Source organism: Anastrepha ludens, chromosome 5 (genome assembly GCF_028408465.1).
Source record: "Anastrepha ludens isolate Willacy chromosome 5, idAnaLude1.1, whole genome shotgun sequence".
NCBI lineage: Eukaryota > Metazoa > Arthropoda > Insecta > Diptera > Tephritidae > Anastrepha > Anastrepha ludens.
The window spans coordinates 114478177-114494035 of NC_071501.1; the positions used below are offsets into that span (position 1 = coordinate 114478177).

At 39.3% G+C, this 15859-nt stretch overlaps 1 protein-coding gene across 1 annotated transcript in view; it reads left to right on the top strand.

Moving 5' to 3' along the window:
• LOC128864085 (homeobox protein aristaless) overlaps positions 1-15859 on the top strand; it is a 44305-nt gene that overhangs the window by 8706 nt on the left and 19740 nt on the right. The window contains exon 2 of the mRNA XM_054103582.1: positions 13559-13604. Within this exon, the coding sequence (XP_053959557.1) occupies positions 13559-13604 (46 nt within the window). The remainder of the gene's footprint in view (positions 1-13558; positions 13605-15859) is intronic.

Sequence of the window (15859 nt, forward strand, 5' to 3'; positions counted from 1 at the left end):
ATCCTTTCACCGTAATGTTGCTCCAGCTTCATTTTCAAAAAAGTAAGGTTTAATGGCTCCGCCGGACCATAAACCGCACCAAACAGTCACACGTTGAGAATAGAGAGGCCTTTCAACAATAACTCTTGGATTTTCTGAGCGCCAGATCCGACAATTTTGCTTATTGACGAAGCCACCGAGGTGGAAATGAGTCCCATTACTCAAGATGATTTTTCGATGGGATTCCGGATCATGTTCATGCATTTCAACGACCCAATCACCAAAGACACGACGTTGTTGATGATCGGCCGGCTTGAGTTATTGTGTTAGCTGGACTTAATAAGCCTTAAGACACAAATCTTTATGCAAAATACGGTGTAATGACGTTTGTGGAATGCCTAATTCCAAAGAACGACGAGGAATGGACAAACCTGAGTTTTCTTCTACACTTTCGGCTACAACAGCAATATTTTCGGCTGTTCTTGAGCGACGTGCACGGGTTTTATTCTTCACATCACTAACTTATCCCAAGAGTTTTTGTACCAATTTCTGTATTGCGGTCCGACAAGGTACTTCACGATGACCCAAAAATGTTCGAGTTCACGAGCCCGTCTCTGCCCAATTTTCACCATTTTTATAGTGAATTTTAATAATTTCAATGCGTTGTTTAAGCGTGTATCGTTCCATTTTTATTAATGGCGTAGTTTCTTCTTGTCAAATATCAAAAAATGACAGCTTCAAAAGTGACATCTACCGAAATAGCGGGCTATTCAAAAGAGCACCTGTTATTGGAAACCCCTTTATTTCAGTTGTGGAAAGGCTTATCATATAAAACCATTAATTGTTGTAACTGTAATTCTCGCCATTTGAATAACAACAGCAAAACGTAAGCCACAAACAGGAGGAGGAGCTCGGCCAATCACCCAAACATAAGTGTACACGCCAATCATTTATTTTATTTTTTATTTCTGAAAAAAAACTGTTTAATTTCCGAAAAGACAAAATATATTTCAGAAAATCCCAATACATATGAAATAGCTGAAATGTATTCAAATTTTTTCGAAATTTTTTTATGATTTTCTGAAATACATTTGCGTTTTTCTTCAAAATTACTTCTATGATTTAAAAATTTAGTCTTTGATCTGTGGTCAACATTTTCGAATTGGAAAGATCAAATAACAGCTATTATTGGCATCTGATTGTTAACCACGTGTCCAATTAAAACAAAAAATAAAAATAAAAATCAGAAATAAATGAGAAATGAAAACTTAAAAATTGTGTATCAAAAAAGCAAACGTAATCAAGTGAACTAAACTCAATAAAAATGTCACTTCTGCGTTTTTTAATACTACGTTTGTTTTGACCCATTTCACGATTACAAGTACCCAAGCCATGTTAACACATTAAAATGGCATAAAAACTTTATCACCAAGTAAGAGGCAAAAGATGTGAATGCATCCGACGTAAAATCAACAATTTTTTAATGGATAAGAAAAAACAAGGCAGCTGACAGCAAATGCCTTAAGCAGCATAATCTTGTCACTAATAAGATAATCTGTGCGCGATTAGCATCAAACAACAACACACACAGAAACACCACAAAATACAATATTTAAATTGAAAGAGATTTAAAATATTTCAATTTCATGCCTGCCTACACATTTCATTAAGAAATCGTCGTCGATTCGATCAGCCGAAAAAGTGATGTTCTCTAAATTAAGTATGAAACCAATTTAACACAAAAAAGAAGAAAGAAAAACAACAACAAAGCAAAAAACAGCAACAAAAACAGTAAAAAACCCCAAACCATGAAAAACGATGAGAGTGCGGGGAAGAATAACAACAAACAATGTATACGACAATGTATTTTTAATTAATAAAATCGACTATAAAATTAAGCACAGAGGGACAAGAAAGCTTAGCAGCAGCAGCAGCAGCAGCGTGAACGTCGTGAGCAAGGAAAGGTGTTGGATTGGCAATGAAGCAAACGAAAAAACACAAACAGAAATCGATTTTCGGCTATTTATGCATTTTTATGTAAATCATTAGTATTTTTTTCACGTCAGCCTGCATACAGTTAAGGCCAAATAGCTTGAAAGCGGATACAAAAATGCTGCAATCAAGCAAGAAATAAACGAAATATTTTATTATGTACTAACAACTAAGTCATCAAAGTTGGGAATGCGCTGACGGCAGCAAGTGTGTAGGTGTATCTAACGAGAAGATCTTTTAAATGAGGCAAAATTTATGGAACTCTATTTGGAAGAGCGAAAACCAGTTAGTAGCAACACATTAAGATTTTAATAGAAACAAGCATCTTATTATTTTCAACGGGCAATACGCATTTACATATGAACATCCACTTATAAATGAATTTCTTAACGAGTCATGTGAGGACCAGGTGTGAAGCGGAAAAATGGCTCAGAATGCGTCAGAAAAACCATCACGATCGAGTATCTCTGGCTAAGCTGCAACAGTTCATGAAACAAATTCAAACACGCCAAATACATTAGATTTCATAGTAAGAAGAGGAGTACGGCCCCTTGAGAAATGCAACCGGCCATATATTTACCTACGCAGTTATTCTTCATTTCTGAAGGAATGCTTGTCCTAACAAGTAGAAATTCCTCAGGTGCCCATTCCCCTCCCACCTGGAGTAGAAACTTGATAGTGGCACAAAGAAAGACGCTGTTAAATCTAAATTAAACTAATCATGGATCCACGGATGTGTTTTAAGAATATATAGAGTTTTCCAAACAGAGGTGTTTGATTTTGATATTCAAAGAAATATGCTATTTTTTAATATAAATGCCCCGAGTCACAAGAGCATTTTGGCATTGGCTAAAATCCTTGAATTAAAGTTCGAATTGTTCGAGCATCCAGCGTATTCACCAAATTTGGCCCCTGACTTCCATCTGTTTCCAGACCCAAAAAATGCATGCTTGGAAAGCGTTTTTCACCAAATGATGAGACAGATAACAGCAGTGAAAGCGCATTTTGCAGCCCTGCCAGATTCTCACTTCAGCGATGGAATTCATAAAATGGAATCGCATTGGGACAAAGGTATTGATGTTCAGAGAGACTATACTGAATCATAAAGTGTATTTCAAACCATGCAAATTCGCTATTCCTATCGAACTTCAAAACTTATTGAACAACCTAGTACACGTGCTGGTTCTTTGTGACGTTATCACTATTTGAACGTCGTCTTCTTTATACAACTACATCTTAGACTCACCTAAGCCTTACAAAAAAAGAGGGAACGCTTATAAAACTGAAGTATTTTGATCTGCCGTATTAATATCTGCCGTTCGGAGTCGGCTTGAAACTGTAGGTCCCTCCATTTGTGGAACAACATCAAGACGCACACCACAAATAGGAGGAGGAGCTCGGCCAAACACCTAACAGAAGTGTACGCGCCAATTATTTATTTTTATTTATTTTAGCTTTGCACGAGATGTCCTGTCCTTTTTGGGTGCAAATACCATCCGTACCTTACATAGTTCACTCGTTAGAAATGCAAATTAGGTTTATTTTTGATTTATAGATTTTCGTAAGCAGCATTCAAAGTATCTACGCTTACAGTCTCGTAGAAATATTTCGTCTACTCACGGAGATTTGTAGGGTTTGAAGGCCTAGACGACTCATGCCAACCGTTTATGGCTTACGATGCTTTATACAAATTTGCTTAAAAGCCAAAATGCTTTTTGCCACTGAAGATACTACGCTAACTTTCTCAGTGCACACCAGTAGATGAGTGCTCATGAACGAGTATTTAAATGCAAATATCGGATAATTTTTTTTTTCGCTGCATGAGGAACTACCAGTATTGATAACTATGCTTTCACATTTCTTTTTATTTTTGAACGGATGGGTGATCTTACATAGATGACGTCTACATAGATGGCATCCACGATTCATAGTGCAAACATTTGACCTGAGGTATTATTGAATTGGACGTGCGAAAGAGTACACCTGCGTGCTAAGCCCTCTACTCCGTCACTTCCACCACTCTCCCTGCGGAACTGCTTCAACGTACTACTTCGCAGGGTTGGTTAGCTTTGAATACTCGTATAGCTTCGTCAGTTTCTACAGGCTATCGCCTCTCATTTGCGCAATGTATCTAATGTAACTTTTTGAATCCTACTAACATACGCAGCTACCTCCTGCCACTTTGCTTCTGACTCCAATATGAACTCAACTACATCGGTTGCATTTCGAAGTGTGGGCAGTGGAAATTGACATGTTCCGCGTCTTCTTCTGCATTGATGCACACAGGGCAGTAGGGCTGTCATCGTACTCGAACCTATGCATGTAACACATGGACTGAAAAGTCCCGGGCCTAGCAAAGAAAACACATCGCTGGGAGCTAAATCTGGCGAATTCGGTAGATGTGGTAGGAATTCGATGTTCAATTCAAGTATATATATGCTTTTGCCATTGCTCAAAATCATCACCACATCCTTGCCTTTAGTCAACAGTGAGCAAACGCGGCACCCACTTTGAAGAGGGCTTTCTCATAGTCAAATTCTCGTGCAACGTCAAGCCAACTCGTCCTTTTGATATCTTTACGATGTCAGCTAACTCACGCAACTTCACTTTTCGATCATTCAAAATGATTTTGGGAACTTTTTTGATGTTTTCAGGTGTTACCGCCTCATTTGGACGTCCATCGTCTATTGGACGTTGTGCACCGTCGGTGTCTCTTCGACCACGTTTGAAGTCAGCAAGCCCTCATTTTATTGTTGTTTTATTGTTGTTCTGATGGACCCAAACCAATTTTCAAGCCATGGCTTCGCTTAAATGGTGTATGTACCATCAAGAAGCAGTATAAAATTAAAACACGAAACTCTTTTGGATCCATAGTTTGGAAAATATCAAAAGGAGCGTCACCCTTAGCTTAATAACTCACGAACTAATGAATACAATTTTATGAAATTTTAACAGCTGTCTTTTTGAGGTTAGTAATAACTGAAAAAGAGGTGAATGCAATAAAACTAGTGCCATCTATGTGTCAGGCCCAGAACTTTTCAACCCATCTGTTAATTTCTGAATCCCCCGTGTCCAGATAAGAACTGCGTCACGTGGTTTGACCACAGGGAATAGCGAACTATGTTGGCATTTCTGTTCGGTAATACTTGGTACGACATCATGAATCGTCTGTTCGCGAAGTTCATAAAGCACTGGCGGCATCATCAGTGATTATTTCTTTCGAAGTGAGGAAGATGCTGCCGTTACAGTGAACGGCAAGCACTAACTGAATTTTTATTTCCAAAAATTAATCAGCTAAACATTGACGATGCCAACAAAATGGCGCAATTTGTCACACGCCCTATACAAAAACTGTTATGCCACTATTAAGGACCCTACATTACGATGCGTGGCGAAGCAAACATAAGAATCCGCCTGACGCTCTGAAGGCACCCTGATGTGAAATAAGTAAAAATTATTATTCGAAAACGAAAAATGTTAAAAATCAATTTGATTTAATTTGTTATATAAACACCACACATTTGGCAACATTTTACAGCGACGCAAAACAATGTTGCATGCCGCCACACATAACCGTGTTTCACGCAGCCTAATAGCGTCGGCACTACAGGAAAAGTGTAAGTATACAATAAACGGCGCTATTAAAAGGCGATCTTGAGCCGCTTGGGCAGGAGCCAGTTTTTGCGAGTGCAGCGAGTTGTGTGCAAGTGCAGCCGGTAACATGAGAATGAAAACCATAACAACAGCAACAGCAACAACAACTATTGTACAATGCTGGTAATGATGATAATTTGCTTAATGGATTTCCATGTTTTCTGTAATTGAATTTATTTTAATTAAATTTTAAAATTGCGTTGACTGGCGACGGTGGCGGTGGTGCGGTGACGACGACGGCGGCAACTTTAGTTGCATTGTTACTTTTTGTGTGTACCAACCAGCAAATTGACGCATTAACCGTTGTTTCAGCGCTTTAAAGCACATCAGTCAGCCAGTCAGGCAGTCAGTCGCGTAACCAAAGGATAATGGATGCCTTCGTTGCATTGCTTTGGTTCGCCGGTTTGTTTGGTTATTGTGTCGTTCAATTGTTGTGTGTGGGTTTTACGGCATTACGCTGCTGTTTTGCCGTTGGCCTTAGGTCCAACGACAGCCACATCGACACAGCAACAGCGCCACAGCCACGGTCAGAGAGTGGCTGGAAGTGTGTAATTTTATGCGCTCGCGCAAACATTAATTGATTATAATTTCATCAGATCCGGTTGCATGGCAGAGTGTGTGTGTCGGTGTTAGTGTAAGTGGGCGAGTGTGGCGCAAAGAGTCAGATTTGACGGCGGTTTATGGATGCAATAATTTGGTGATGCACAGCTGACGCGGCAGGGCGTTGAGGGGGAGACACTCACAGCGCAGAGTCAGTAAATGGCAGTGATGCACTCACCTATGCAAGCACATACAAACACATATGCGCATTTAGTTACGTGCGTGTATGTGTGCACGAGTGCATTCAATGCAGTTTTAGGTGTTTCTGTGTGCGTGCGCGCACTTGTTATTGCTATGCGAATTTTTCACTCGTCACGATCATTAGCAGGTGTTTGCCAGCGTCGTTAATAAATATTTTGACCACCACTAGCGGGCAAACTTGCCACCTCACAATTTGCCACAATTGATTGTGCGGCAGTAAAAAAATTCGTTTGCTTACGCTTGCCTCAACACAAAAGTCTGACAACAAGTAACAGCAGGGGCCACCTTCTGGCTTCTGGTCCGCCTACTTTTTATGGATGCTTTCGGCAATTTCGAATTTTCACTACCTTGCACATTGCTTTTGCACTCATATCTTTCGTTTTTTTTCTCTCTCTCTCCCAATTTCCTACTTTCCAACCTTCTACTGCACTGCCATTTTTTATGCGTTCGTCGTTAAGTGTCGTTTCTTGTCGCTGGCCAATTTTTTATTGATTGCACGCAATTTGTCACTGGGTCAGCAAATTAATCACCGCGTCTGCGGCTGCTGTTCGTGGCGTAAATTTACGAAATTTGAAAATAATTTGTGTGCAATTTTGTGTTAATCACCCGAATTTGCATTGCAATTACGCGTGCCTGGGTGGGTCCGAAAATTATTGTAATTACTTGCGATAATGGATACCTGGTTTTATTATTAAAAACAATCAAAACGTTGCATGCAGCTTGGAAGAAGTGTGCGAATATTATTTTTTTCAGCATTTTTTTTAGTGATTTTTTAATGCGAAATTCCAAGCAGCCGCTGCTGGTCTTGCCGATAAGGAGCTGAATGATGGGACGGGCAGAAAGGAGGTGTTTTCCGCCTACTGGTGAAATGGGCAGTGTTTATTGAATGATCCCTAGCAATTATTTCCATAAATGGTTTCAATTTCAGTTTCATTAACAATGGAGTAGCTGCGCAAATCTATGCAGTGAACTTTCATATCGGAAATTCTATGCAATTACCAGACACAGTAGGTGTCTTTCCATCGGTTGTCTTTGGGAAACTTTTCTACCCCTGTGGCGAGCAGCCAGGCAACAATAGCGCTTGCCACTCAGCTAGCAATGGTAAATTTGTTTATGCATTCCTTTCAATTTATTACAAGTATAGGCATATTTGTATATATACGGACTGATAGACCCCGACACATGTTATCCTGCCCCACACCGCCTTTTATGTAGGTCGCATTTTCTTTATAGATCATTTTTTATGTGGTTTCACTGTTGTCAGATATTTGAAGCATTTGAAATGCAAATGACTTGATATCGAACTTAACAAAATATTGTGATTTCGGTTTAAAATTAACATAGAAGAACTTAGTGGTATGGGATTTCTAGACATATGTAAATTCCATCATCAGTCTTCTTTAACAGAAAATCTGTGTATTGCACGCATGGCGTAGCTAACTTACTTGCTGTTTTTTTTTAATCGAACTAAATTTCTGAGAAGAAGGACTTAGTACTGTTCTCCAAGAAATAGAAGTCACCATTTCAAGTCAAATTAACTTTTGTGATGCAAAGAATGGGCTTAAATCCACGTTATACATTGTTCTTCTTCGTTAACCGCTTAATCGTTTTTGACTGAGTTTAACAAAGCGCGTCAGTCGTTTATTTCTCGAGCTAACCAACGCCAGTTGGACACACCAAGTGAAGTCAAGTCCATCTTCACCTAATCTTTCCAATGCACAGGAGGCCTTCGTTTTTGTCTGGCTCCATCCTCAGGATACGTGGTTACGATACTGCATCGAATACTTTCAGAGCCGGAGCGTTTGTGTTCATTCGTATGACATGACTTAGCCAAGGGAGCCGCTGAATCTAAATTCACTGCACTATTTCCATGCTTGCCTTTAGCTCATACAGCTCAACGTTCCATCGCCTACGATATTCGCCAACACCAATGCGTAAAGGTTCATAAATCCTCCGCAGAATCTTTTTCTGCAAGGACTGTCTTATCAGGTGATTACCACTCAATTCCCTACTGAGTCCATATCATCGTTTATTGGCAAATATATTCTTCTTATTATTTGGTCCATAGTGATATCAAGTGTTAGTATGGAGGGGTTATTGTATATTTTTTCTTTAATACACAGTTTGGATAATTTAAGTAGGCTGCTCATTTTTTGATCTGCCACACTTGCGAAGGTTGAGAATGATGTAGAACCTAGCCGTGGCAGAGTAGGTGTTCCAGAGTTCCTCTCGCGCTGACTTCGTTGCATATTGTGCATGTGTCGTTCTGCACTACCTTTAGTTTGGCCGAATACATCACACTACAGGTTAAGACATATACTAAGTGATATCTCGGAGTAATGTTGGATAGCAAACTAAAGTGGAAGCTCAATGAGGAAGAACAAACGAAAAGCACTTAACGCCTTATACGCTTAACGAAAAATGGTAAGTAAGGCAGGGGGCTTATCTGCACGACTTTCGCATTGGATTTACACAGCGCATTGGATTTACAATAATGCTCTATGGCTTTCTAGTATGGTAGGCAAGTTAGAACAATAAGACATAGACTAACAATTGGAGAAAGTACAAAGAGTTGCATAGCTGTGTATAACGGGTGCAATGCGCACCACTTCTACGGCAGCACTGGACAAGACACTTGACCTTCATCCAATAGACTTAGTAGCAAAAAGTTCGGCAAAGAAGTCTGAACTTAGGCCATTGACAACTAGTTCAAAAGTCGTATGGCCATAGCCGGATATGCAGAGGTTGAACCGCTAAGTCGGAGTGCGTTATTCCTCAAGCTAATTCAACAGGAATCAAAGGTAGTATTAGAAAATTACGCATGCCAAAAGCACAAATTTCAGCACACCATATTTTCAATATACACACAGAAGGTTCCAAAATGGAAGCGGGTGTTTGAGCCGCAGTATTCAGTTCAGATTTAGGATACGAACAGTCATGCAAATTACCGGATTACTGCACTGTACTCCAACCTGAGGTCTACGCAGCAAGAAAAGCAGCAGGTTTAGTGATAGAGAACCCTCCTCCACACTCTCAAATAAACTTTTACATTTACAGCCAAACAGCCTTCAAAGCAAAAACAGCTGTAATGACAAGCTCACACTGCGTACGACAATGCCGGAACGGAATAGAAAAGCTAGAAACTGAGAAACAACCCATCTACTAGATTCCAGGACACAAGGGGATTTAAGGAAACGAAAAAGTGGATATGTTAGTCAAAGTAGGCGCTATACTATCACGGCCCGTATACAACCACTGCGCTGCAAACAACGGTTAGATTGTAGTGGGGATACTGGCTGGACACTCCATCGCATTGGACCAAACCAAAGCTAGTGCAGAACGACACATGCACAATATGTAACGAAGTCAGCGCGTGAGGAACTCTGGAATACCTCCTCTCCTACCGCTAGGTTCTACATCATTTTCAACCTTCGCAAATGTGGCAGATCAAAAAATGAGCAGCCTATTTAAATTATCCAAACTGTGTATTAAAGAAAAAATATAATATACAATAACCCCTCCATACTAACACTTGGTATCACTATGGACCAAATAATAAGAAGAATATATTTGCCAATAAACGATGATATGGACTCAGTAGGGAATTGAGTGGTAATCACCTGATAAGACAGTCCTTGCAGAAAAAGATTCTGCGGAGGATTTATGAACCTTTACGCATTGGTGTCGGCAAATATCGTAGGCGATGGAACGTTGAGTTGTATGAGCTATAGGCAAACATGGAAATAGTGCAGTGAATTTAGATTCAGCGGCTCCCTTGGCTAAGTCATGTCGTACGAATGAACACAAACGCTCCGGCTCTGAAAGTATTCGATGCAGTATCGTAACCACGTATCCTGAGGATGGAGCCAGACAAAAACGAAGGCCTCCTTTGCATTGGCAAGATTAGGTGAAGGTGGACTTGCCTCACTTGGTGTGTCCAACTGGCGCTGGTTAGCACAAGAAATAAACGACTGACGTGCTCTGTTAAACTCAGTCAAAATGGATTAAGCGGTTAACGAAAAAGAACAATGTATAACGTGGATTTACGGAGAAAATATATTACTAGTAGATGTTTGCAAAGAAATGTGTAAAGCTTTGAATAATGAAGCGTTTGCTGTGCATCTCCGTACAATAAAATTAAATGAAAAAGAAAAAATTAGGAAGGTCGTTTGTGGATTTGAGAGTCTAGGGTTCCCCCAATGCTACGGTGGTGTTTTAATGGATGTCATAATAAAGTTAAACCTCCCAAAGATGAAACAACCAATTTTTTTTTCTTATGAGGAATGACATTAAACGATGTTGTGAGATTTTCATCTTTCGAATATTGTCTTCTAAATCTTGCAACTATCGTCTCCTTGGCAGCCTCTCCTTCTCGCTTCTTCAGGGCTTGTTTCAAATACTTTTTTGGTTGTTCTTTCGCTCCATACCACCGTAATCTTTGAGACTTTATAAACCGCATTACATTTCCTCCCCCGATTAAAGCATTACGCCTACGTATTTAAATTGTTGCATTGCCGAGAAAAAGCTCCTCATAAAAACCGCCTGCCGTTGGGAGGCAGCAGAAAACTGTAGGTCCCTTCAGTTCGGCCAAATACTAGCGGTAGATCATCTATTGACCTCAAAGAGTTAACTGGTCTTAGAAGTGCCTAGACACTTGATTTGTCCTTTCGTTTCCATTTACCGCACGTTGCATGTTTTTATTGAATTTCTTTTGGTAAAAAATAATATTTTATTATCATTTATTGCGACAAGTGTGAGCTTTGTTTGACTTTCAAATACAAGGCGAAGTCCAAAATACAAATGTTTTCGAATGCGCCATCTTTTTAATGAGTTAGTGCGTTGGAAGTTATATCCCTAGCTGACTTCCAGTGAAAGCTGGGAGACATTCGGTCAGTAGAAGCGAAGTTATTGCGTCTAAAGTGTCATTTTGCTTGTGCCATCGGTACAAAAATGAGTTTCAAAAGAAGAGCTAGTTTCAAATTTTGTTTTAAATCGGTAAAACGTTTACCGAAATATTTGAATTGATGAAAAAAAATGTATGGCGATGATTGTCTATCTCGTGTCAGAGTTCATGAGTGGCTTCACGTTTCAGAGATGGTTGTGAGGACATAAATGGCAATGAACGTACGAGCCGTCCAAAATCAGTAATCACCGAAAACTCCATCCAAATTGTTCGTAAATTTATCAAAAATAAACCGAAATCATAATTGAAATTCATGGAATCGGAGTGGAATATCTCCAAAACATCGATTTATCGCATTTTAACTGAGGACCAATACTTGCTCCGAGTTCAGCATTCGAAAGACTTCATTAAAGAGATGAGAAAAGACGAGAACTGCCTCTACAACATTGTAACTGGTGATGAAACGTGGTGTTTCCAACATGAACCTGAAACTAAGTGTCAAAGTGCCGAATGGAAGGCCCCAGACGAGCCAACACCCAAAAAATCGCGTTTGGAGAAGTCAAAAATCAAGTCGATGCTCATTTGTTTTCACGATTCCAAAGAAATTGTCCACAATGAGTTCGTGCCAACGGGGCAAACCGTCAATGCAATTTTCTATCTTGGCGTTATGAAGCGTTTGTAGCATCGCATTCATCGAAATCGCTCTGAATACCGCGAAGGAGGAAGCTGTCGCTTATTGCATGATTCTGCACCATTTCATCGATCCACTCTTGTGACTGATTTTTTGACTAAAAACCGCATTTTAACCAACAATCACTCACCTGATATGATCCCATGTGACTTCTACTTATTTGGAAAACTGCATTTGGCCATGAAAGGAAAACGTTTTGCATCCGTAGAGGCCATCCAAAAGGCTTGCACCGACATCCTGAAACACTTTTTCGAAAAGCTTTTATATCGCGCAAAATTGCGTATCGAGGCCAGAGGGCACTATTTTGAATAAATAAACTCGAAGTTATCAGAACAAAGCTCCTGTCGTTTCTAATTTAGCTCAGCCTTGTTTAGTTTCGACTTCACCTTGTATTAGGCATTGGTTCTTGAGTTGTGAGTAACTCAGTATGTAGCTCGTTTGGTGGCACACATTTAGCATTTGTTGAGTTCGCATCAAGTAAAAGAATGGTTCATGATTTGAGTGAGCTGAATACTTCCAAAATGAGCTATTTAAAGGCACAGGCCGCCTCTTGAAGCGCTGAAAAACCTTGAACTCGCATTTTATTTTTGATGTTTGGGAGCAAATAGAAATCATTAGGCATCAAATGAGGGCGTAAAGCGGATGACCTATTATGGCCTTAATCTTTCCTCCGCCCACAGTTAAATTTCTCTCACAACTTCATTGTTGCACTAGAAATATTCCCACCTAAGTGCCATTCAGATTTCACACGAGCGTGCAACTAAATCACCCAATCAGTGATTTGTAAAAACAAATTAGCAATTTGTAAAAATTTGCAATGAAATCATAAAAATCTCAATAATTATGCATTTTTACAAATCTTAAAGTACAAAGGACAGACAACAAAGTGGTGGTACGTGTTCCATATTTGCTTCGGGGCGCATTGGGAATGCATTTGTCAGTTATTTTGAGTTGTTTTGTTTCTATTTATTTTGCTTTTTAGTTTTTATGCCTTTACGTGCATTGCTAATTGATCCGTTGGTGGATAACTTTTTTTTGTGTTTTTGTTTTTGCAGCTGCAAATCTCACATTTACGTACTTAGCCGACTTTGAAGTTTTGTTGTTTTTATTGTTAGTTAGTGCGATTGCTGTTAGTGCTCGCCTTACTTTTGTTGCAATTACAACTCGTTGCCGCCACATTACCATTTCCCGCTAAACTTGCGCATATCCAGTTCGCTTTATGGTTGTCAATTAGTGGCCCGTTTTAAGTTTTTTTCACCATTTTTTTTTTTTTTGTTTTGTTTAAATTTTTTGCATTCACCGTAAACATTGTTCAGGATTTAATTAATTTGCTATTGTTTAATTGGTCTCAACAGTCCATTATTCAATTAGCCATATTAAATGCTGGGATAATCAATAATTAAATGATTTGCTATTGTTTTTCTTGTATTTTTTTTTTTGTATTAGTTGAAACTTATATATTGTCGTACTAATTTGGTTTGAAATTATTTACAATGAATTTTATTAATTCCATTTTTTTTATTTCTTTATATTTACAGAGAGGAATTAGCCATGAAAATTGGTCTAACTGAGGCGCGAATACAGGTAAAAGTCTTAGCAAGAAAATTTTTAATTACTCATACACAACCCTTTATCCGAGGGTATTTTTAAAAGTACGTAAAAAAATTAAGCACTTCATCCAATGTTTTTCTGGTTTGTTGATCCCAGCCGAATAATGGGATTTGTCCAAATCTGAAAAATAGCCTTCATTTCTGCAATCTCTCCTTCTCGTTTAAATAAAATATTTTTCCTACCAGCCATATCTTCATGTTGGGGTGCAAATAGGGGTCCGAAGGATCTGACGGAGCCAAGTCGAGAGAATAGGGGGGATGTAAGACGAGTTGGAACCCTATTTCCCTTAATTTTGCGACCACAACTACTGAGGCATGAGCTGGCGCGTTGACGTAATGGAAAAGGAAAATCACTCGACTTCCTAGATTCAAGCGAATGCCAAACACTAAGAAATAGACGGATTTGCCTGAAACTTGGTGTGTGTGTTCATCCAAGTGATGCTACCAACTAAACATATCCACGATATGCGCCAGTACTGCCGTCTCCCTGACTTTGCACGAACTTTTCAAAAGAACCTCGTTGTACAAATTATTTACACAAACCTAAAATATTTACAGCTTTTCTTAAAATGTCATGGTTTCTCGTCGAAAAGAATTTTTTTGAGATTTGTTCTTATTTTTTAAGTTTGTTAATATAACAAGAGAAATCTGTAGTCTGAAGGGACACGTAAAATTTTTCTAACACACAACAAAATTATTTACACATTTTTATAGTAGTTTTTAAGACACCAACATTTTTTTCCAAATCAAAAACACAAGAAAATGAGTCAAATTACTAATATCTGCCTTTGAAAAGCCAGTTTAGAAGGGGCTCCGTCGATAACCACTGGGGACCATGGCGGTGTTCAGGTAGAATTTTCTGTCCACATGTGCTCAACTTTTTATCTGTCCATCTCAACTTTTTACCAAATTCAATCTATCCTTCCAATACAACTAGGCCTAGACTTAGCTAGCGTACTCTAGTCCACTAAAGAACAAATTTTTAGCAAATTCCATTAATTTTACTATTTTTACACACTTTTGATTATGGAGAGGTAGCACTTTGCCTCATTTCTACAAAATAATTTTTGTTCGAAATTGCGACTCTGTTATTACTTACTCAGTGCTGCACGCAATAGAATTACGAATAGCCGGCACATATAAATGTTGGATTACTTTAAAAACCTAGCAAGTAGTGAATAGAAGACGAAACATCGTCTTGCTAGGTTGGGTACAGAAAATAAGGGTCATGACAACAACGAACAGGCAGACTGCCTAGCAAAAATAGCCACTGCCACTACATAAAGGAAGTTATCAACTGGGAAGATAGACGACAACAGACGCCACTGAATGCGGAGCCCAGTGCAGAGGACGGCAAAACAATTTATCACTCTTTCTAAAATAGCGTCAAGTAGGCTCTGAAATCTAGATAAGCAGGCCTAACGAACTTTTACAGGTTACTTAACAAGGCATTATAGTCCTCATTGTCATTTCCGGAAACTAGGATTAGTAGAATCAATCATCTTTCGCTTTTGTGAGCTGAGTGATGAAACACCTGGGCATATCCTCTGTGAACGTGCAGCTCTTGCAAGGCGAAGACTCACGCACCTAGTATTACTCCTTTTTTATGTTGCTAATTGGAAAGCTGAAATGCACGTAATGGCCCAATTACGAGTGCACTTAGTGAATTAAATAGGTTAGGTTAGGCCGTAATAGTTGCCGAGAGAATTGGGCCCACTTGGACAAAGAATTCAAGTGCATCCTTTGTGATGTCATTGCAAGGGAAAAGAGGGGAAGGAAACCAATAGGACGAAAGGAAAGAGAGGAGAGGGTTGAATGAAAGAGGAGGGCTTGAGTATTTGTAGATTAGGAGCGATTACTGATTTGCAGTTATGTTAGCCGCTTTATGCTGCTGATGAAATTTCGATATCATGGCCTGCAATGTCAACAGGCGTAGGAAAGAAGTGAGAACCAATATGTTTAAATCTTAGTCTCGCGAGAGCAGGACACATAAGAAGTAGGTGCTGATGTGATTCCACTTCATCCTCCACACAGCTGACACTCGGAAAGGACTCAAAGTAATTCCAAGTCTCACGATAGGCATACCTCGCGGATAGTGACCCGTGAGGACTCTCACGAAGTTTGAAAGCTGAGATTTTATCATCCTCAGAAGATCCCTCGAACGCATCCGATCTACTCCTGGCCAGAAAGATTTCGTGATTTTACAAGTTTTTGTACTTGCCCAGCGCT